General features: G+C 40.3%; 1 protein-coding gene across 3 annotated transcripts in view; it reads right to left on the bottom strand.

Annotated features, from left to right (window-relative positions):
* znf236 (zinc finger protein 236) overlaps nt 1–22446 on the bottom strand; it is a 58636-nt gene that overhangs the window by 30717 nt on the left and 5473 nt on the right. For 2 of the 3 annotated variants that reach the window (XM_084356254.1, XM_084356255.1), the window contains exons 3-16: nt 20661–20825; nt 20374–20552; nt 19211–19341; nt 17739–17911; nt 11015–11137; nt 9660–9833; nt 8645–8822; nt 8182–8454; nt 7109–7312; nt 6790–6925; nt 5049–5309; nt 4682–4914; nt 3485–3586; nt 486–628 (exon numbers count right to left, since the gene is read on the bottom strand). In XM_084356254.1, coding sequence (XP_084212380.1) covers nt 486–628; nt 3485–3586; nt 4682–4914; nt 5049–5309; nt 6790–6925; nt 7109–7312; nt 8182–8454; nt 8645–8822; nt 9660–9833; nt 11015–11137; nt 17739–17911; nt 19211–19341; nt 20374–20552; nt 20661–20825 — 2475 coding nt within the window. The remainder of the gene's footprint in view (nt 1–485; nt 629–3484; nt 3587–4681; nt 4915–5048; nt 5310–6789; nt 6926–7108; nt 7313–8181; nt 8455–8644; nt 8823–9659; nt 9834–11014; nt 11138–17738; nt 17912–19210; nt 19342–20373; nt 20553–20660; nt 20826–22446) is intronic. The other variant, XM_084356256.1, reaches the window with a different exon arrangement.

Here is a 22446-nt window from a genome sequence, read left to right as displayed (position 1 = left end):
TGCTGCCTCCAACCTACAGCTCTGCACTGAACACAGAGACATGACAATGGTATCAATCTTAACATCTTAACCAGCAAAAAAACAAGTAGGCAGATTTTCCCAAAATGTTTGAAAATCACTAGTAGTGTACTGTGTAATACTCTTTGCTCTACAAACTAATTATATTGTGTTATTCAAGACGGCTGTTAGAAATAAGCACGAAGTGAAAAATAGAGGATGAAAATGAATAAAAACACAACAGGCTACCCAGTGTCTTACATAATCACTGATTAAGCCAGGCCATTAATAAAACTAAAAATAATTTAAAAATGTAATAGAACTATATGCGCTATAAGGGGAGCACTAAAGCCTTAAAAATCTTAAATATCATTAATAACAATACGTCTGACAATGTTTTGTTCAAATGTGCTATTTAAATCTGAGATTTAAAAGGACAGGTGAATGTAGGCAGTGGATAAGGGCACTCCTGGAGCCCCGTAACTCACCACCTCAGCACTGGAAACATGGAGCAGATTTGGCGGATGATAGCTGGAAGACAGGGCCTGAGACTCCAGGGTGCTGGAATCCTGAAGCTGCTGGACAGTGGAGAACTGGGGCTGACTGTAGCTCGAGTCAGTGATGGTGAAGCCTGAGGGGAGTCAAAGGAGAGGGATCAGTCTCTAAAGTTAATGATCTGATTTAAAGGAACTATCATCGGCTGACTGCAATATTGGCTCTTCAAGGAATTGAAGGAATGGAATACATTGGCTATTTGATTTTCTATTACTCAACAGTTTTTGACTAATTACACATACACTATATAGATACTATAGTGCAGTTTTGTAACCAATGGAAGAGTTAGAGTAAATGCTCACCAACAGAAAACCTGAATATTGCCTGATGCCACAGCATTTAATAACAAATGTGGATCTTAACTCAGCACAAATGTAAATGAAGTCTATGAAACACAATTTTGTCTCTGAGCAAAAATAATAATAAACTATGAAATCTCAGTGCCTGTTGTGTTTTTCCAAATTCTGCACAACATAGCAAAACAACAGACAGAAAAATGGCCCATCAAGAGGGTGGATGCCTTTTATAGATTTTGAATTATTGAACTTTGAGCAAAACAAATCAGTCACTGAAATTGCTTACACCTGACACAACATTCTTTAAAACCAAATACAAGCTCAGGGATTACAGCCTGCAGCAGAAATATGATAGACGATGTATAGCCTTGAGCCTGTTATTGTAAGACATCGGTGTCTAAACCATCCAAAACCCCTCAAAAACACAGGACAAGGAATGTTATGTGACCACAATAGCTGTAAAAGTGCTCATTTGTAATTAATTAATGCACTGAAAGTGTGCGCAACATTTTTGCAAGCAAGCAGAAATAATGCTGCTTTTAATAACAGGCATGCATGATGAGTAGAGCAAGCTTGGTCTATGAAATTGATCTGTCATAAAAGGGACAATATCAGTTGGTTATTCTCAGGAAGTTAAGTCAGTAAAAAACCTTTCAGTGTTTTCTATCAGGGTTTTTTGGCCAGTGTATTTGACCTTTGAAACCTTTGAATGCCATGTGATACTTGCCTGTTACATTGTGTTTCCAATATGATTTGTAAGGATTTTGATTTTTTTGTATGTTTTCTATTTACCTTTGTTAAAGGTTTTATTCAGTATTTACTGCCTTTCTCTAGGTCTATCACTTATGGTTTGCTTTTTGATCAATTATTTGACTGTATTAATGTATTGTTTCCTGTTTTTTTTATTTATTTAGTGACCAGGTGGGCTCTGAGCATCACTAATGTACTCTTGGAATATATGTTGGTATGTGTGTAAGTGGTATACTGTACTATTGTGTCAGTGTATCATTCACTGGCTGTGTGCTATTTGACTTGTGTATCCCTTCTGGTGATTAAGTAAGGGATAATGTATAGGTCGGAGGTTGGGTTTATTTCTACATAACAACCGACTAACTATACATTATCCCGCTTATTACATGGCTTACGAGTGAAATAAATAATAAATAATCACCCACAATGATTCAGCAGCGACAAGATTTGGTCGGTAAAGTTTTCACTTTCACTTTCACTTTCAAGGCCGGCCTGAGGGGGGCTGGACAGCGGTGCTGCCTTGCTTATGTTGCTATATGTTGCCAGGGTGGATCAGAGCACCGTCCCTAGCAACGGTCTGTTATACTTGACGACGGTCATTATACAGAAATAACTGACCGTAGAATGCAGCGATGGACCAATCAGAGAGCAGCATTCAATAGAGCCGTGTAATAAAGTTATTTAATGACATAACATTAACTTGTCACCTGCCTTAGACTTACAAAGAGCGCACTCAGAAATGTGCGGTCAAAAAAGTATTCTAATTTATGGGTTGAAAATAATAAAACTGTTCTTTGAAATTCTGTTTCACTATTCAGTCTACATTTGACTGAAAGACTGTTTTCTATACAGTTTAAATTTAGAAATTTGTATTCAACCAATTACAATAGATTTCAAACTTGGTTCTTTAAAAGGTTTTCAAATTGGACAAAACACATTTAACTGCTGAATAACCCAAAAGGAAAAAAAGTTCAAAGCTCCTTTTTGTAATTTTTACCAATCCGGGTGCTCATTATTTATCCATGCGGCAGTTTAAGAGCCTCTCATTTGCTGCACACCCTCTACTGTATGTGAACCTCAAATGAGGCACATCGCAGTCCCTGTGAACTTGGAGCTGTGGCAATTTACCAAATGAAAAAAAGATAAATGAGATGGCTGTTTCGAGAAAGCGCTGTATTACAAATAACAAAACAACACAGGGTTTCCCACATAAAACCCCAGGGATCAATGTCACAACCTATAACAATCACAACTACATTATACATGGGAGGGGAATACTGTGTCCTCCTGCCCGGGCACATGAAACTTGTGCTCTTGAAAATGTAATGATACTCAAGGCCATACTGCCCTAAAATGATGAAATTCCAGGTCTGTTCTCGACAGATAAAGAGGTTACAGTGCCTTCTGAGGGAACAGAACAGGTAGATCTGCCTGACAGATGTTTGCTGCCCAAAGTCCAATATTCTGCTTCCACAGCACCTAGGCCACCAAAACAGTCAGTTGGCATCGTGGCAACTTGGTGGAGTAAAGCAGCAACCATATGCTTGAGAGCACTACACTTGATTAAGATTTATACAATGGAGAGAGCGAGAATGGAGATAGATGGAAAGACACTTTCACAGATGGTACGTGTAATATGGCCAAATTAAGTGTTTGGTTCGTGATGGGACTTGTAGAGTCCGGCTTTTTCTGACAACCAACAACTGCTGTCTTATTCGACAGACTGGTGAAGCTGAAAGAAAGTTTATTCTGTCATTAATATTTTTGTTTGATCGATTTCTTTTTAATGAACTCTAAAGTGAGAGATTTCATTACTAACTTACCAACTCGCTAAAGCTCGTGACAAAACTGTGTGTGTTTGTTGTGTGTTTGTAGTGTGTTTGTACCTTGTGTTAGAGCTTGCTGGTCGAAGGAAGGCTGAGGGAGTGCTGGTGTCTCAAACTGGCTGATATTCTGAGGCAAAGCATGTTGGGTAGTCACATACGAATCTGTTCCCACAGAGAACGAGATGCACAGTAATACAACAGGTTAGTAGGTTGGTACTCACAAAGACAAAGACTGATAAAAAGGATATTTTAAATGTTAAGACACAGAAAGCAGTCATTGTTCTAGTCTTGTTGTTATTTTTGTCTTCTTGTTTGTTGTTCACACACTGTGTATCCTCAGGTCACCAATCAACACAAACAGTGTCTCATGTGTGGAAATAATTAGTCTAAATAATCTTATCAACTACACACTTAATCGGGGCGAGTCAAGTGAACTGTGAAAACTGACAATTGGTTCATTATCACAATAATAATTGCAAAAATAAAAGAGAAACAAATTGGGGTTATACTGGGTCTAGCTCATTGCTGCAGGGGTTGCTTTGGGCAACAAAACGACTATGACTATGAAAACACTATGAACCCGTCTCCACCTTTAAATGTTAACAATGTAAGTCCTTTGCATGCAGCGTAAATGTCAGTCTATACACTATTAAAATGTCATCAAATATACATAGCTGAGGTCAAGAGTACTGAATTTGACTACACAACATGCATTTTAAGACTGAGGCAGTTTGGTGTTCAGGAGTGTCCATATGAAATAGCTACAAAAAGTAAACTGTGAAAAACAACTTTTAGAAATTGAAGTGGATTGGTTGGTTTGATTCTGAAGGACTGGTCTTTACAGATGGATTTTTGGGTTAGCAATGCCATGTTATGTGTGGTTTGAGAGGTCTCCATAGCACCAAAAGGACACATTCTCAACATCATATGCCTTAACTGGATCATTCTCAGTTTTTTTCTAAAATCTTGGATGAAAATTTGTGTTCTGAGGTTTAAATGTGAACCATTTATTAAAATTTCAAGCGGCAGCTTAGTGATTTGAAGAATAATGTAATTGTTACAACAAATTCCAGGAAAAATGTGATGCCACACATCTCTTTGTGGTTGCTTTGCGTCTCTCTGTAGACATTTGATTGACCTTCCAACAACAAACACACAAGACGCTGTCATCCAGGATCCCTGAGTCTGTACCCTGTGGTCCTGCTGCTAATCCATCCATGATGTGCAACCACTGGCAACACCTCTGCCCCTGCTTACCTTCTCCTTGGACAAGGGGTTGGTCAGTCAGGGGTGCCTCCAACGTCACTTGTTGACTTCCATTCACCACCTCTGACTGGCCCAGACCCAGCATGCTTTGCTGGTCTGCCGAGGAAGCAGGTGGTTGCTGGAGGGAATCTCCCTCTATTTCCACCTGCATATCGTGGGCCACAGTGCCTCCACCTAACGGGTCGTCTGTTGACTGGGGCTGCAGCTGCTGCGCCAGTTCATACCTGGTATGGCAGAACGAGAAACGCACAATCTTAAAATAATGATTGATGCATATTTGTTTTTGGTTTTTTTTTAAAACCACAAAGTGTTTTTATATTTAAAACTACATATATAATAGCCACGACAAAGCCCAAACCTGTGTGTCTTCATGTGCTTCCTGCAGTTTGGTGATGACTTGAAGGTCTTCTGGCAGTAGGGGCACATGTAAGGTCGGAGGTCGCTGTGGGTTGTCATGTGGCGTCGCAGGCTACCGCTGGTGGTGAACGTGGTGTCGCACATCAGGCACTTGTACGCCTTCAGGCCGGAGTGGGTCCTGATGTGAGCCTTGAGGACTCCTGAGGAGGCAAAACCTCTACTGCACTGCACACACTTGAAGGGCCTTTCTCCTGTGTGAGACCTGAGGTGATAAAATGATGAAGTGATTTAAAATGTGGTCATATTTATACTGGAAACATCTTTCCGAGTTTTTTTTAATGTGTTGCCGTCCAAGCTTCATCAGTGAATCAAGGGAGCTGTCAAAACTGGCAGTTATGGATCCTGTTTGATCCTGCCACCAAAGAAGACAAATACAGGGATGGGACTATCTAAAGTCACTGCACGGATGACAGCACCCGTATTTAGATTAACCTCGCAAAATGGAAATGAAGACTAATCCTGTGAGTCTGTCACGATGTGAAGGCTAGAAAGGTTAACAGAGATACACAGATCAAAAAATCTTAGTGCTTAGGCTACTGATCATTCTTAATGCTATTTAATGTTCTCTTTATGTATGTAGGAAAAGGCCATTTTAAATTTAGTCTAACTACGTGCACTGTTGGGTATTAAAACAAAGTACATAACTCTAAAAGACCTTGAAATACAGCATTAGATTTGCAATAATGGGAATGGGTATAGTATTCGGTTGATTTGATGATTTTTGTTTGATGGGAAATTGGGGGCGTTCCTGCCTTCTATCTATCTGTTTACTACTCAATTCTTTTTTCACACCCTCTTCTGGCTTGCATCAATTTCAAAACCTCATCTCCCATGGTACAAATTGATCAGATTTGTAAACATGTCTTCTCCTGTTCTGCTCTTTGAGTTTTGACTGTGTGCCGACAAGCTTAAGTCTTAAGCTAAAGTAAACTTATTAAGCTGAACACTATTCTCTGTAGTTCCCTGACATGATTTGAAAGTTCAGAAGAACCATTTCGAGAGAGTGAAGAGATCTGCTGCTCTGCCCTCCTGAACGGAAAGGGACAATGTAATGGTAAGTGAATGGTCAGTCAAGCAGTAGGGTTCATCCTCTGAGAAAGAGAAATACAAATATGTGGCATCAGGGATGCTTCCATCAAAGTATTTTCAGTTAAGTTCCCTTGGAACCCATAAGGAGTTAATGTAGCTAAAATCAGGATCTGTTTTGTGTTTCCACTGCAGACAGTACTCGGGTGGTTGTTAAAAGCTGGGTGTTGGGGGCAACCTTTCACTTTTACAGAAGTTGGAAGACATCAGGAGAGACTGGACACAAAACTCTCCCTTCAAATGTATAACGGACAGAACCACATTCATTGGTGGAAATGTGGCTTTAAGTCATACTCGACGAACAGAGCCAGTAATTGTTGGTGATGCCCCTCTCTGATTTTCTCTCTGAAATTTGGATTTCCTGCAGAAAAACAGTGTGAACGCTGACAGCTGAAGTGATTTTGGAAAAACTGATGAATATGCAGAAATGTGAAAAATAATTGCTTGAAATGCATAAAACTATAATGCATTGCACTACACTGCTGAAAAACGCTCATGTAGTAGAAGCAGAAGTAGAGGTAGTAGTACAAATAGTCGTAGTAGTAAATAAAAAAAATTAATAAATATTAATAGTTATATAAGTGACATAGCGTTACCTGACATGCTGTTTCAGATGGCTCGATTTCTTGTAGGCCTTACTACAGAACTGGCACTTGTATGGCCGGTCATTGCCCACCACCTCCAGGTACTGTTGGAAAGCCAAGCGAGGGTTCTGGGATGGGATGAGGCCTGCTGAGCAACATGTGAACAAGAGTCAGGTGGACTTTCATGTGAAAAGACATTTGATTTTGTGCAAAAAACACACAACAAGAAAGCAACTGAAGGATACATTCCACTTCAACCCAAGGACAATCTGATCTACAATGAACGCACATGCAACATCGGCCACATGTGCCTGTGAACACGTGCTCTTACCAAAGTCAGTGATGAGGATGGGTTCCTGCAGGGGGATGTCAGGCAGAGGTAGGTTACTCTTGGACACTTTGGCTTTGTTGGTTTTTCGAGGGAACTTGTGCTTCTTCTGCTGTAAGCTTTTGAAGTGAGAAGCAATGTGTGTTTTCCTGTGGCCTGATGTGCGAAAGATCTTGTCACAGTGAGGGCAGGGGAAAGGACGGGCACCTGGGAAAAGTGAGGAAAAAATAGCACTTTTGGAGAATTAGTATTTAGAGAATTACACTGAATCTGACATATGAACAAAAAAAGAAAGATTCCAAAAAGCTGCCCCTAAGCCAATCTAAATAAATGAAATATGAAACTCACACATAAACCAAAAAGCAAGCTCATATAATTTTTATTTAATTTTTTCTACAAAATGTTACAAAGCCTTTCCAGTAGCAGGAGACGATATATATTTCTATAAAATCCAAATTACAGCACAAGGAAAAGTGACAAAGATAAGAAAGTGTATGAGCACATAGCAGCCGAGGACATATTTATCAAAAAAGACTTAGCTTAGAGCTAACACATAACCAGAACTAAAGTAAACACCTAACACAAACAGTGCCATTACATAGCAATTAGAGAGACAACACTAATGCACATTGCACAGATGCACATAATAATCAAACTGTTACACAGTTTTGTTTATTCCCACTAATGCTGACATTTCCTGTCCAGGGGAGGATTCTTTAAGGTAATCTCTCTAAGAGCATAAACAGAAAGATTGCAAACACATGATGTCAATAAGGACTCTGTCTGTAGCAGCATATTTACACAGGTCCAGCTCTAGTTATATGCCGTATAATTTATAATAACATATAGCTGAATACTAAATGATAGAGGCTGCCAGGAAACTGAAAACATTACGTTGACAGTTCATGTCACCTAAACTTATGCAAATACTGAATATGTTGGCATACAGAATACTGTTCAAAATGTGCATGAAGCGACATGAGAAATAAGCTGATAAAGTGAAATAAGTGCGTTCGAATGTTGATTTTACTTTGGTTCTAAATGTAACCGTTTCATGAAGTGGACCTGCTTCTCACCTGTATGCAGACGCATGTGTACTTTCATGCTGCCAGAAGTGGAGAAGCACTTCAAACAGCACTGACACTCAAAGGCCTTGATACCCGTGTGCGTTTTCATGTGTGCTGTGAGGGTGCTCTTGACAGCAAAAGCTCTGAAGCACTGTTTGCACTTGAAAGGCTTCTCGTGGGTGTGGATGCGGATGTGGCGGACGAGGTCGCTGGGTTTCTTGAACTCCTTGGAGCAGTATGGGCAGCCATGCCAGCGGACGCCGTTCTCCTCCCTGATAGAGCCTGGAAAGGAAGGGAGAGTGACGCAGCTGTGGTGTTTCTGTCTGTCTTTTTAAGTTGCTAATATTTTGTAGGTAACATTTACTTGGTGAACAATTAAAGTAATTAATCAGTTAATATCTGAAGATTTCTTGGTGATTAACTTCATAATCTTTTCTGCACCTTGGTTTACATTCTGTGATATCACCCCTACCTGGCATTTGTATAGGTTTCTTGAAAATGCTCCTTTTCTTCTCCCTGACTGGTTTGTCAGGACCTTGTACTTTCTTGCTCTCTACAGCAGCGCCCTCAGTGGTCTGGTTCTGCGACTCTCTGGACGTGGCCTCACCCTGTGGCTGGACCACACTCAGCCCGCTGTTCTCCAGGGCTTGCTACAGAAACAGAAGAGTAAAGGCCACAGCTTAAAAAGGCTTCATGTACAAAACACTACAGTTATTTAAATTCCAGTCAAATCTTAGTACATTATGTTTGCCATGGTCCAAAGCTCAGTATTAATCACATCGTTTTGTGCTGGAGAGCAGATGCTCTATTCAACTCTCCAGCAGTATTGATTTATAAAGTTTCCTGGTCCAAAATCATTATCATTCTGTTTGGATCATGTTTCCACCACTGGGAAAAATCCTGCCACTAAAACGGCAAAGGAAAGCAAATCATTTAGGTTCAAACAAACATTATTTCATAGATCATTGACTGAGCTCTGAAATTCTTCCTTTCATCCATTTCTGTGTCCACATATATTCCCAGTGTGGGTCCTCCAATTTCCATCTCAATCATTTCCACATAAATGGTTCGGCTTACGTTTTAAGATCCAAAGTGCTAGGTGTGTGTGTGTGTGTGTGTGTGTGTGTGTGTGTGTGTGTGTGTGTGTGTGTGTGTGTGTGTGTGTGTGTGTGTGTGTGTGTGTGTGTGTGCATGGAGCTGTATGTTTGTATTTGTGTGCTCTTGTGCCTTATAGTTAGCACCTCACACAAACAGAGAGACACCAAGAATCTTCCAAATAATGAGTTTTTGCATTTGTGCATGTCATGTGCAGTCCTTAAAAGATAATAATATCTCATTTGCATACTGCGGGTATGCAAATGAGAGACACATAACTGTAGTGTTTTGTTTGAAGACTGTGGTTCTCAATCAGTCTGCTGGGCTGTGAGTACCACTGAGTTTTGATCTCATCATCTAATTTATTTAGTGGGTGAATGTCCTTCGCTCACCTGCAGGATGTCCGGGTTGATGGCCGTTTCCATGGCAATCGCTGGCTCTGGAGGTTGGGGCTGAGGTGTCTCCCCACTGACCTGTTCAGAAAGCTCTAGAAGTTGCTGGATGACATCTGTAACTCCCTCGCCGCCCTCTGACCCTCCAGTGGCCTGACCTGTTGTCTCTGTCTCCTGAGGGAGAAGAAGAGGGACAATGTACCGGGGGGACAGGCGGTAATTTGAGAGTGGACTTTATTAGGGGCTCTCTGGGACATGGAGTTAGCAGAGCATTGGGCAGTAAGTGTCAGCCTCTGTGTGACTCATTGACACTTGTATCATGCAGCGTGCCAACAATGAGAATGAAATCAATACACACAGTAGCTGTGGTTAAATCAGCAAGTATGGTTCGTCTGTGGATATGAGGCATGTAGCATTTTAACATCACTAAACTGTAATGAATAATTACTCTTTAATCACCTACTGATTACTAAATAACATTGACACATTGTTAGCATTGTTGTAAACAATAGAGGCCATCACTTAGAAGATTGAAAGGCTTTGGCTGCATTGTAGACTGTACGCCAGGGCAAATTTGTTTGATGTATGGCAGAGTGGAAATTGATTAACAATTTAACAACTTCTCCATGTGAATGCTGGTAAACAGCAGTTTTGTGCTGCTCTTTTAGTGCAAATGAAGCTGAAGTTTTTAGAGCTTTGACAGCATCATTATCTACCAACAAAGAGAAAGATTGAAAAAAAAACATAATCTGAAAAAAGAATCAGTGCATGTAAATAAATATGGTGAGACAGAGGATCAAAAGGATCTTTCTCCACGAATGAAGCACATTACAAGTAACGTGTCAAAAATGTTGTGATTTTTAAAATGTTAATGAAGTATAGCTATATGAAACTAGATGCCCTCTGTTCATTTGCTAAAGTATACCCATTGTACGATGTATCTGTCCCTGCTTCTAAGAATAAGCATGTGAATAGTATTGCTTTGTCTCCCTTTTTGCATGAGATAGTGGCTTATCACTTAGCACAGGAAAAAGAAAGTTGAATCACACAGGGGAAAATTAAAAGTCAACCAAGTAAGACATATTCAATCCACAGAAACAATGTTATATGGTAGAAAGCAATCAACATTATTTCAGAAGCGTTTGAACCTTCATTTATCTCTCTGTGATAGTAACACGGCATTCTAACATAAATGGCAGCTAATGGCGTGGCAAGACCCCTACTATGTCTTATTAATTTCATTCACCAGGGTCAAAAGAGAAGAATGAATACATCTGAATACATTCAAAGAAGATGCTGGGCAGATGACGCATTACAACGTTTTGTGTCAGGTTTTCTGTGTCCTGTTCTCTTACCGGAGTGCTGGAGGGCACTTCAATCACAGAGATGTGCATCTTGCTGATGTGGGCATTCAGACTGCCCAGCTTTTTGAATGCACAGCTGCAGTCCATGCACGGGAACAGCGGTACACCTTTAACCTGTAAGAGAACAGAAACATGTACGAGACGTTATCCCTGGTTTCTACAGTATGTGTATGTTTGAATGTTAAAGCTTCCCTCCAGGCACTTAAAATCTTTAGAAAAAATTTTTTTCAGGGAAAAATGTAAGATGATCATCAGAAAGTGGTAAATACCAAATGAACAGAAACCATCATGATGAAGTTGAAGTTGCAAATACTGGATGCCTTCACTGGGTGCTTGTTAGTGGCCATGACATTAAGGTTGCTCTATAGATGTTTGATGATGTTTGCAAAGAAACAAAGGTTACATTATTTAATTTGCCTTCTGTCCTTGTATATTGTTTATAAATTGGCCAGTCAAATGCATTTGTCTCGAGAACTGCTCAAGAATGTGCACATTCAATTATATGTATGAATTGAATGAGTGCTCACACCCCTCCGAGTAAGTTATTATCTATAATAACAGCAGTGTTGAATAGAAAACGGTGTTGATTGAGTTGGTTGAATTCTGGGGAGGCAAACGAAACCAGAGTTGGTACGGGCCCACTTGATTAGGTTTGGTAGATTTCTTTTTGAGTTTGTAGAATCCTAGGAATTGAGCAAGGATGGGTAAGACGCTTAAGTAAGGAAGCAGTAAAAATAGTTTGAAAACTGAACCACTGAGAAAACCTCAATAACTAAAACTAGAACTACCGCATCACGGCTGTATGCCTCCGCGCACCAGCCAAGATGCTGTTCCAGAGCTGTGTGCTCCAAACATCATGCCTCTGCGCCGACAATAGCAAGTGGAAAAAAGGGAATGTTAGAATGTTAGGACAGTAACAAAAAATCCACAAAGTGTGACTGTTGAGTGTGCACCGAAGTAAAAGCTTTCGGGAAGTTGATTGCTTTTTGAAGAGGATCAAATCGCCTCAGTGGACAGGGATCGATTAAAGGAAGTGGAGAGTTTGAGATAAAAGGTGGCTGAACTTGGGAGTTACCAGAAAGGATGTAGTGTGTGGCCATAGATCCACTAAGATGTTATCGAGTCATGATGATAGGTATGTGGCAGCTGGGTTAAGGATGAGGACGTATAGGAAATATGGTTGGACACAGGAGGAGTATCATTTCTCGTGGGGCTAGCAGTGTGTTTTCACCGTAGTGGTAATCATTAAGTTGGAGCCAAGGACTGTGAAAGAATGGAGAGAGGTGGAATAGATGTCATGTAAAGGGGCGGTGAAGAGAGTGAAGATAGAGTTGGCGACAATGACAAAAAAACGGGCAGAAACCATGTCTAGGAGAAGGAAGAGGGGGGAGATGATGGAAATCGTTAATACAGGGAGGTAGAAGACCTCAGAGGTCAAGTTCTGCGTGAGACTGTAATATATTTGGTGGTCGATGCAGAAAGGGAGAACTGGGGATAAGGGATATTAAAAACTAATGAAATTCATTATTGTTCATCGGGGGGTTTTGTTCATGGGGTCACACATTATCTTAGTAGAAAGGTGGTTGGGAAGTTTTTCTTTTCAAACTTTTGAAACATAGAAAAACATTTTAAGCCATCTGTCTTGGTAGTGCTAATAATTATTCTATTGTCGACAGCCATTAAATGTGCTTACTTAGGCTGAAAGCTGCAAGTGCAAAAGCTGGTTAAATAGGCTTAAAGGAGACATTGTTTTCCTTTCCAACAGTGTGTTATATAGGTTCCTGCTCATGTAAAAGGTCTTGAAAGTCAAAAAGCTTACAAAGTCAGCGCCAACGGAAGCACTTTAGCGTTTTAAAGCATGTAAACCTATTCTAGTAGTAACCCAAAACAAAATTGGGAACCTGAAAATGAGTGAAATATGTCTCCTTTAAAATGTTAACTGTTTGAGAGTAGATGAACTACCATAACTTAATGCACTGGAAGTATCAGTCAAATTTGAAGGACCAAAAGTGGGCTGAAGTGTACTGATGAAATCAGTTTACGTGACATTGCTGACAGCTTTAAAAGACTTTTGTTTTAGAAACTTAAATCAAAAATTCCAAACCCACACCCTTGTTGGTTAGGGTGACAGACGTATCTATTTTCAGGGGACAGTCCCTGTTTTTGGTGACCTTTTCATTTTACTCCCCAATACTGGTATCAACATCAGCCTCAAACATTGTAATTGGTAATACTAGATACATAAATTAAACAACTGCACACTCTAACTCTAATCATTTGAACATCAGGTTCTGCTAGGCTTGGTTATTTTTTACTTTTAATATAGTCAAATTCAAATGTAATACGTTTACCGAAGTGGGGCTTCAATATTGAGGAGCCATACACCAGCCTGGTAAGAATAGCTCAATTTTTTCCCCCTTGGTCCTGAATATGCATCTGCTTATGAAATCTATTGTGAATAGCGCCTGACCATAATCTAATCACAAAGTCATGCAATCATAAGGACAAACTCTACGTGCAACAGGACAGCTGAAGAACACTTGTGAAAATTAGATGCATTATTCAAATGGTCCTGCTGTTTGGCTTTCCAGCAATAATTTAATCAGCTGGCCCCATCACAGGCTTTTAGCAGGGAATACACAATCATGTAAGCAAGTGAGGGGGGACAAAAAATACACAATTTCAATTTGTTCAACCATATTTTTTAAAATATATTATATTAATATATATTACCTGACCAATAGAACCCCTGAAAGAGGGCAAAACAGTCAAAGAATATGTCCTCAAAAAGCATTAACAAAAACCTGCCTGCTCATCAGAATAAATTAACTGTGAGGCTTTTCATACACATTCAATTCATTCAAAAAGAAACACAACAGAAACAGGGATATAGATATGTTTGTACAGTTGAACCTGTTTTCTGTGTATCTTTTGAAGACGTACTATTACGTCAGTAGCTTGAAAATCTCCATTCCACACAGTATGTATGGATATTTATTAATTGCAAATCTGCATAAGATATTGCATATCTTAATGAAAGATTCTTCTATAGTGTGCGATGAATGGTTAAAGCTTGTCAGAACAGGGAAATGACAGGCTTTATATACTCCTCTGAGGTGGAATCTCAACCCCGGATTGTAGGTCAGTAGTTGGAAATGTCTTTTGTTGCATTTTGCAGTAAGAGTCTCCATTCAGGTCCACACTGCCTAATGGATGTTATGTGGTGTTAATGCAGAGTGCCTCTTTGAGCAATGTAATGGACAGTATGTGAACTCCCCATTTTGATTTCTATTTACTGCCCATTACCTGGGACAATTCAGATGTATGTTCATTTTTTCGCACTGCCTACTTACAAAAAAACCCTCAAATTTGGCAAAAATGCATCAACAGGATTCACAAGCAGCTCAAATGGCCTGAAAGATGAAAGACTGTAGTGAAGAGGCTCTGTGTATGATAGACAGAAAGTAATAGTGAGGTTTTCCAAGTGTGGGAAACTGCTGCTTGTTTATACCGAGAAACCCCTGTGTTTTTGGGTCGTTTCCTGTAGCTCAGATTACATTCTTATATCTACCACAATATTAGTGCTAACCAATTTTGAAGGATATTGTTTTTACCTGCTAACACAATACAGACTAAATGAGTTATTCCTCCTGGGGTCAAATATTAACACCAAGCTCTGCCCTAAATGTATGAATGAGGCCAAATCTCCTTGCTATAATCTATTCTTAGCTACCTCTCTTCAGCAGAGTAAAGTGTTTACCCTGGCTGTCAGATTGTGTGAATCTACAGCAGCAATGCCAAGATAGCAGCCACCCTTCATTCATGTGACATTTATTTACCCAAATAATGTAACTCTAAGATTCGTATGTGTTGCCTCAATGTATGTGGGAAAAATACAATCACTAAGAACGTACTATATCATTTGAAATCACTTTCAGATATTCAGTCAATTATCAATATTATTTAAGCACGTAGAACTATGGACCACCATGACAGCGTTTTAAGAGTTTCTCAAAAGTTTAGAAGCTATAGCCTAACTTATAAAAAACCAAGGCAAATTAATTTCTCTTTTGGCACTGGCTTGCCAATCAAATGAGTTTGGGGCTTGGTGTGCAAGCACAAAGCATCTTTTATACTTGAAGGCTTTGTTACCTTTTTGATAAAATGCATCACCACTGAGGACTGTGGCATATCCACTGATGGGGGACCTGCTGTGATGGAGACTATTGTGTCTCTTTACAATCAGGCTGCCAGAAAGCTGACCCAGTCCAGACTTTGGCAGCATTATTCGAAGCAGTCATCAACTCGGAGCTACTGTTACATCTTTCACTCCACTCATTGATTGGTTTTATTCACAAACCTTACAAAAAGGACAACCACACGGAGGAGAAGTCAGTATCTGTCAAATGGCCATATGGGCACCTGGGGTGGACTTTGATGTGAGAACAAGCTTTCGACCTCTCAACCACAGTTTGGCACTGAGAGGAAGTGACCTCGGAGACAAAGTGCAGCTAGAGACCAAAGTCCAGGCTAAATGAGGGTGATTAAATCAGGAGTTCTCTTAAAAATTGGCTGCTGTGAAGTGCTCACAAAAGAGAGGAACCTGATGATGAACAAAGAGCTGCAATTTCAAGTCCAGCGGACCAACAATATTGAAAGGTGTCCTGCTGCAATGAATGTAACAAAATGTGAGCAGGAGGGCTGGTAATTTAGTGTGTGAGTGAAGGAGGTGTACAAAGAGAGAGCGAAAAATCTTGGTCAACAACCAGAATAAAAAAAGGTCACTGAGTTACCAAAATGTGCAAAACAGCATGAAAAGTTGAGTTAAAGTTTCTGATATTTCCTCTGTGTTTTCCAGCAGTATGTCTGAGTCCATAACTTGAAACCATTTACCAGACGTTGTTCTCTTAATGCCACTAAGTTTTTCTGTTTGAATACAGGGAGCATCTTTGCAACTGAACAGCAAACACTGGACAATCACTGATCATTTCAATTTAAAAGCACGAGTCGCTTGAACTGCAGGCATTCAACCATTCAGGAGGCAGAGCGGGTTGACAACTGATCGCATGTTTGGTGGCTCGATTCCAACCTCCTCCTGCCCAGTGTCAAAATGCCACTGGGCAACACACTGAACTCCGGGTTGCTCCACAGTCACTGGGGATTCAATAGCCACTGCACTCATAACTGATCATCCCAAACCCAGATAAATGGGGAGGGCTGTGTCAGGAAGGGCTTTTGGCATAAAAAAGAAAGCCTAAGCCAAATCAAATATGTCTAGGTCTATATCTATTAGTGGTTTCACATAACAATCGACTTGTCAATTAGTCGACACTGTGCATTGTTGTAGACTAACCATCGATCTGAGACAAAAGCATAATGCAGTGATAAATGACATCATAACATAATAATAGCAGGCTATTCAGTGTCTGAGATGCCTTCTAACAACAGATGGTGGACACAGATTATTATAACAATCGTCTTCTACATTATGCCATGTTCAATTAAGGGAATTTCAGATATTTAGGGAAGGAAAGACTCCCTCCATGACTGCAAGAAAGCAGCCGCACTGTTACTTCAGTCAAACAGTATCTCCTGCTCAGACAAGCGTGCTCAGGGTTTAGTCCAATTAGATCGCAACTCATTTGTAAACTTTGCTTCTCAGAACCAGTCGAGGACTCTGCTATTCAGTAAATTAAAGCTGCTGCAAGCGTCGCTGTCGTTTCAGCTAACTTCCTGTCTGTTTTGGAGTAAGCGATCCCCTCCATCCTTTCTCTATCACCACATGAACACGGAGCAGTAATCACCAGACATAGCAGCAAACCGGAGGGTCCTGCTCTCTGTGTTCACAAGCAGACAGGACCGCCTCTTTATGGAGTTCTCTGTCCTTATTGGATAAAGTGGGCAGGGATACCAGAAAATGTATTTTCTCTTTCACTGCACTGGCGGGGGGAGGAGAGACGTGTTACTGACCAAACTCTCTATAACACTGATTATTGTTGGAATATAGGAATATATTAATTGTTATGATGCTAATTCCCATGTAAGAATGACTCATTCATTAAATTAAAATCATGATTTTCCTCAACTAATCCCTTAATTCACATTTCTTTCATCAGTTCACATTCACATGACTGACATAATCAAAATCATTACACCTTGTTTGAGGATTTGAATGGGTATTATGGAGATTCACAATACAAATTAAACTGCATTCATAACAAAATAAATTCTCAATCTTTTAGGAGAACATGTCACTTGTTTAACAAATCATGCTCTTTAAAAGCTACAAGAATTAAAGGCTGACAGAGAACATCATCTCTGATGTTATTGATCTGAAAACCAAACCGTAAGATTTATTTCCATCCATACAGTGATATATGTGTTTAACTTCTGTTTCCATTTTAGACATTTATGATAATTTATGACATGCAATTGAGAGGTGTTTTAAGGCCACTTCACTTCCTCTATTTCCAACCCTCCACACTGCAGGAACACTGACGGGAAGCGCGTCAATTAAAACCTGCACAAACAAACCCTTTACGCTATTATAAAAGCACTGGTTGCTGTTTGGTGGCTTCTTTTATTGCTGTAATACATAACTACCTAAGAACAGATCGCACCACATTGCACAGATATATTTTCTATACAATATTTGAGGTAGTAAACATGAGTGTTTGCGTATTTCACTTTCACACCTGTAGCGATGTGCTCTTACCTCAGAGTGAACTCTCTGAACGTGGGAGTGCAGGTTCCCCTTCTGGGAGAAAGAAGCAGGGCAGAACATGCAGAGGTGAGGTTTCTCTCCCGTGTGTCTCACCATGTGAGTCTGCAGCACCACCTTCTGGTTGAAAGCCTTGCCACAATGTGTGCACTTGTAGGGCCGCTCACCTGATGCGAAGGATCACAAACACAGATCACACAGCTGCCATTAGGAGGTTAGAAAACAGCACAACTTCAAAATACAAAGTAGATAGTTTAGTGCAAGGGGAAGATGTCCTCGATCACTACTCTACTGTTGCTCGAATCACATTACTTACAGCATCCTTTGCGGCTGGTTACAGCAGTGGATATTTTGACTTATTTTGACAGAAGCATTTACTTTAAAAAGTTTGTATTTGTTATTTGCGAAGACGGACATTTTGTTCTTATCATTTCAACTAAATATGACAAAGAAATAATTCATTAAGATACTGTAAATCTTATATTTTACACACATCACATTTATATCAAAATTTGGTTTTATTTTTCATCAAATTAATACATTTAGACAAAAGAACACGACACCCTAGTTAATCTACCAAGTCTGTTTGTACAGTAATTATCCTGCAGTATTGATGATATATGAAAATACCTTCTTTTGTACCAGCATGACTAAGCAATTTTGTCAGCAAGGCACCAACATAATGCCCTCTCTGGTATTATTTGAAGGCATATATATCCACTCTTCTGTGCGTCAGAGGGAGAGAGCGAATAAGGTGTAACCTGTGTGTGTTTTTCTATGTGTGTGTGTGTGTAGTCTCCCAAAGCGACATCAGCCTAAGAGCTGTTTGAGATTCGAGGCACAGAGGAATCAACTCCATCCACCATTAGTCATCCAGCCAACTAACCAACCAAACAAATAAATTAACATGTGGGTGACGTGTAAACAGCATGTGGGTGGAAGCTGCTGGCTACATTACCTGCAACCGTAACAGCTGAACAAGCACACACAAACACACACACAAACAACAATATTGGAACTAAACAGCATATAAAGATTCTACCCTCACAACATCTGTATGACATCAGAGTGACGAACTGCGCTGAGGTGTACACTTAAGAGCTGGAGGGTTAATGCAGCCAATTTCTCAGTTATTTCTCAGAGTTATTGGTGTTATTATGTCGTGGAGAGAACTTCGGAGGAAGTTCACTTTAAATTTTTTGTTCAAGACAAATGTGCAAAACTGCCAACTCTCCTGTTTTTGCCACGGCTGCCCACACACCCAGAGTCTCCAGCTGTGCTCACAACCTACGGCTGTGAAACGGCAGGCTACCGAGCTCCCACAAACTACAACTAGGCGCCAGTGCCCACCCACAGCTTAGAAAACACCCACTTGGAAAACAACATAGTCCACATCATTACATCGTCATTAGATGTACAGTATGTAACCTGAACATTCCACCTCCTCCTGTGTGTTTTTCACTCACCTGTGTGTATTCGTATGTGTCTGACAAGCTGGCTGGGCTTTTTGAAAGCTTTTCCACAGTGATGGCAGCTGTTTGTGAACCCGCTGCGGTCAATGTTTTTCTTGTAGTTTCTGGAACTAGAATTGAGCGGCCTGTGGAGAGAGTAAACACACGAAAATGTCAAATTGGTTTTAGGCAAGGAAAGGCAAGTTTATTTCAGCAGCACCTTTCAATAACACGGTAATTCAAACATAAGATGTCTAAAGCAGTAAAGCTAGGGTTGCTAAGTTATTTTAGAAAAAAATGTTCGTAACATTTGTAGAAAATCTCTTAACATCCTGACAGAAATCAACAAATCCAATGCTCAGTTTTTCATTTTTATTTTTTGTCATTCTTCCTTGTGGATTTGAACTGAGCTGAAGGAACATCTGCTGGTGTCGCAACTACATTTCATTTACAATACATCTGCTGTTTCACGGTGCACATAGCAGTGTTTTTGTATTGCAGAATTTTGTGCACGTGATCATGTCAGTTGTTTTGGGTGTTGTATGTTCACCTCGCTTTCCCCTTATACAAACTGAAATTAAGTGCACAGGGCTTTTGCAGTTGCAGTTGTTGTTGCTAGGCTCTTTTTTGGCCTTGGTTGTCTAGCATCAGCCCATAGAGAGCCTGCACACGGCAGTGAATTTTGTTGCCCTCATATAGGCTTACTTTGGCCTTGTACCAATGAGCGTGAATGAGAATTTACGAAACTCCAATTTTCTGTTCACTGAATGCCATGGCAGACTGTGCATGACTGTCCTCGTGCAGTCGATAAAAGCCTTTTAAAAATATCAGATACTACATAAAATACACTAAAATGAGCAGAAATAAGGATTTCACTTTAACCTTCAGTATCATTCTGTAAATTCTGCATTGAAACCTGCTCTTACTCTGCCCCGCAGGACTGCTCACACACCAAAGAGAATTACACAATAACACCTTTATGTGAAAGTGTTAACGTGTCTGAATAGCCTGACGTCTGCAGATGTCTATCTTCGTGACTCACTTACACTGTATTCTTTACCCTATAAATGGGTTAGAATTATATCCTCAAGGTTGCTTTCAGTAGCTGTTGGATTTCCTTTTAACGTCCTCCTGACTTGATCAAATGAAATAAAACATCATCTGCGATCATGCTTGACCTCATCTTGGCGTGACTCTTCATGTGCTCCTTGAGGTGTGCAGACGTCTTGAACTCCTTGTCGCAGGTCTTGCAGGTGTAAACCTTGATGCCAGACAGCTCTTTGCGGTGCTCCTCCAAGTGCATTGACAGCTGGCTCTGAAGGATGAACTCATCTCCGCACTCTGAACAGATTAAATTCTGCAGTTTATGGTAGAAAGGAGACAAAACAGAGGAAATAAGTTCTTCCTAATGAGCAGTAAATGCAAATCATTGATGGTTTTATGTCTGATTGATCAGCTGACGAACCTCTTCCTTCTCGTGCAGCATGATATGTGATTTGAGGCTGGCGATGCGGGAGAACCTCTTATTGCAAACCGGGCAGGTGAAGTCCGAGGTCGTGTGCGTGGACTTGTGGAGCGTGAGGTTGAACTCCACGTTAAACGTCTGCGAGCACCGGTCACATCGATGAGGCTGCAAACAAGAGAGGACAAGTTCAAGGAAGTAGTGAATAATTTAAGTGTAAAGACTCTGCAATCCAGTGCTCGTTACTCTTAATTCTTAAAGATTGATTGATGTGCTACCTTAACTGACTTAAATAACCACATTTGCTGTGAACCTGGAAGCTGTCTCCGCATACTCTTACTCATCCTACCTGATAACAAGTGTGACTTAGAAAGCAAACGAAAGAGACAGACAACCAGACAACATATTAATGATTTCCCATGAGGCAGAAATGGCCCCAATATTAAATTCTTTTTCTATTAGAGGAGCTGACTGACTTAATTTTCAGAGTACTCGTGTGAATGCGGTGAAGGACGAGAGCAACAGTGGCGCTGCTGATGCTTATTCAGAGTGGCAGACCCCGAGGCTACTGCTCTCCAGCCTGGAGAGAATGCGTACAAAAGTGAAGGTAGTGGCCCTGACAGTGAAATGGCCCACAATTACAGAAGCAGCTGCAAATGGTGCACACATATGGTGTTTTCAGGCCAGAAGAGATGGTCAAAAGAGGAGACCAAGGCAGAAATATGTGATTATGGCCCAATCTCAATACAACCCCTGCCACTACCGCTTAGCCCTACCCCTCCGTGGGACACCCAACCTCCAGGCATGTCCTGATTCTTGATGGGATGGGGGAGGGTGAAGTGTTAGGGTTACATAGTCCTCCAAACTGAGCTTTTTCAGAGTAACACTTCAAACCAAGGTTTATTGGAAGTTGTTTCAATGTATTGTGGTCCTTTTCTTTATAGCAAGCATAAAACAATCACTACTAATTTGCTGACGTTTCGGTAGCTAACTAGTGAGCTAAGTTAAATAGTTATTGCAGATTTGTGCATGGCAGTCACACGTTTTGACATATTTTCAATGTTGGGGGTCTTGCCCTCTGATGGCATACACTCCGAAATTTTACTTAAGTTGCAGTGAAGTTGCTGCACTTGGTATCGCTCCTCTAATATCACTGCAGACTGGCAGGGTAGGAGCATGGTTTGCTAATGATAGCTTATAAAGCACCGCTAGTGTTCAGTGAATGATGCAGTGTTCTTTTTTAGATGATGAAGTGATTGATAGCCTCACCTTCCACAGTAACGCAAGTTAAATCACCACAGCTGAAGATATGGAAATATTGGAAATGTTTGCATATTTGCATCCGTTTACATAAATGCCATTGATGGCTACTGATTACGAAAAAAGCGTCTTGAGGGGTTTTCCCATTTAATAGGGGGAGATTTCCACAACTAAGGGGGCACTTGAAAAACGATCCATAGGGGTAAAAACTGGATATTATTTTGAGCCGACGTGTTTAATGTGTCTGTTTGTGTGTAAGAGAGGGAATAAGACAGGGTGAGACTGAGAAACAGAGTGATTGTAGATTGATCTGAAGAGGAGAGGGTAACGATCTGAATATGGTATGCTAATGCTAATGCTATAAGCAACTGATAAACGGGGGCACATTAAAGAACTAATATTCACACATTAATTACTAACAACAAAAACCTGCATTACTCAACAGAAATTAATGCACAGTTGTTCTGTATATGTACGTTTACAATCATGCATTATATACTACAAATATAATTCAAAAATAACAATTATA

The sequence above is a fragment of the Pagrus pagrus genome (genome assembly GCF_965226575.1).
Source record: "Pagrus pagrus genome assembly, chromosome: 7".
Classification (NCBI taxonomy): Eukaryota; Metazoa; Chordata; class Actinopteri; order Spariformes; family Sparidae; genus Pagrus; species Pagrus pagrus.
Note: the sequence above shows the minus strand (reverse complement) of the source record. Positions and strands in the feature narration are given on the sequence as shown.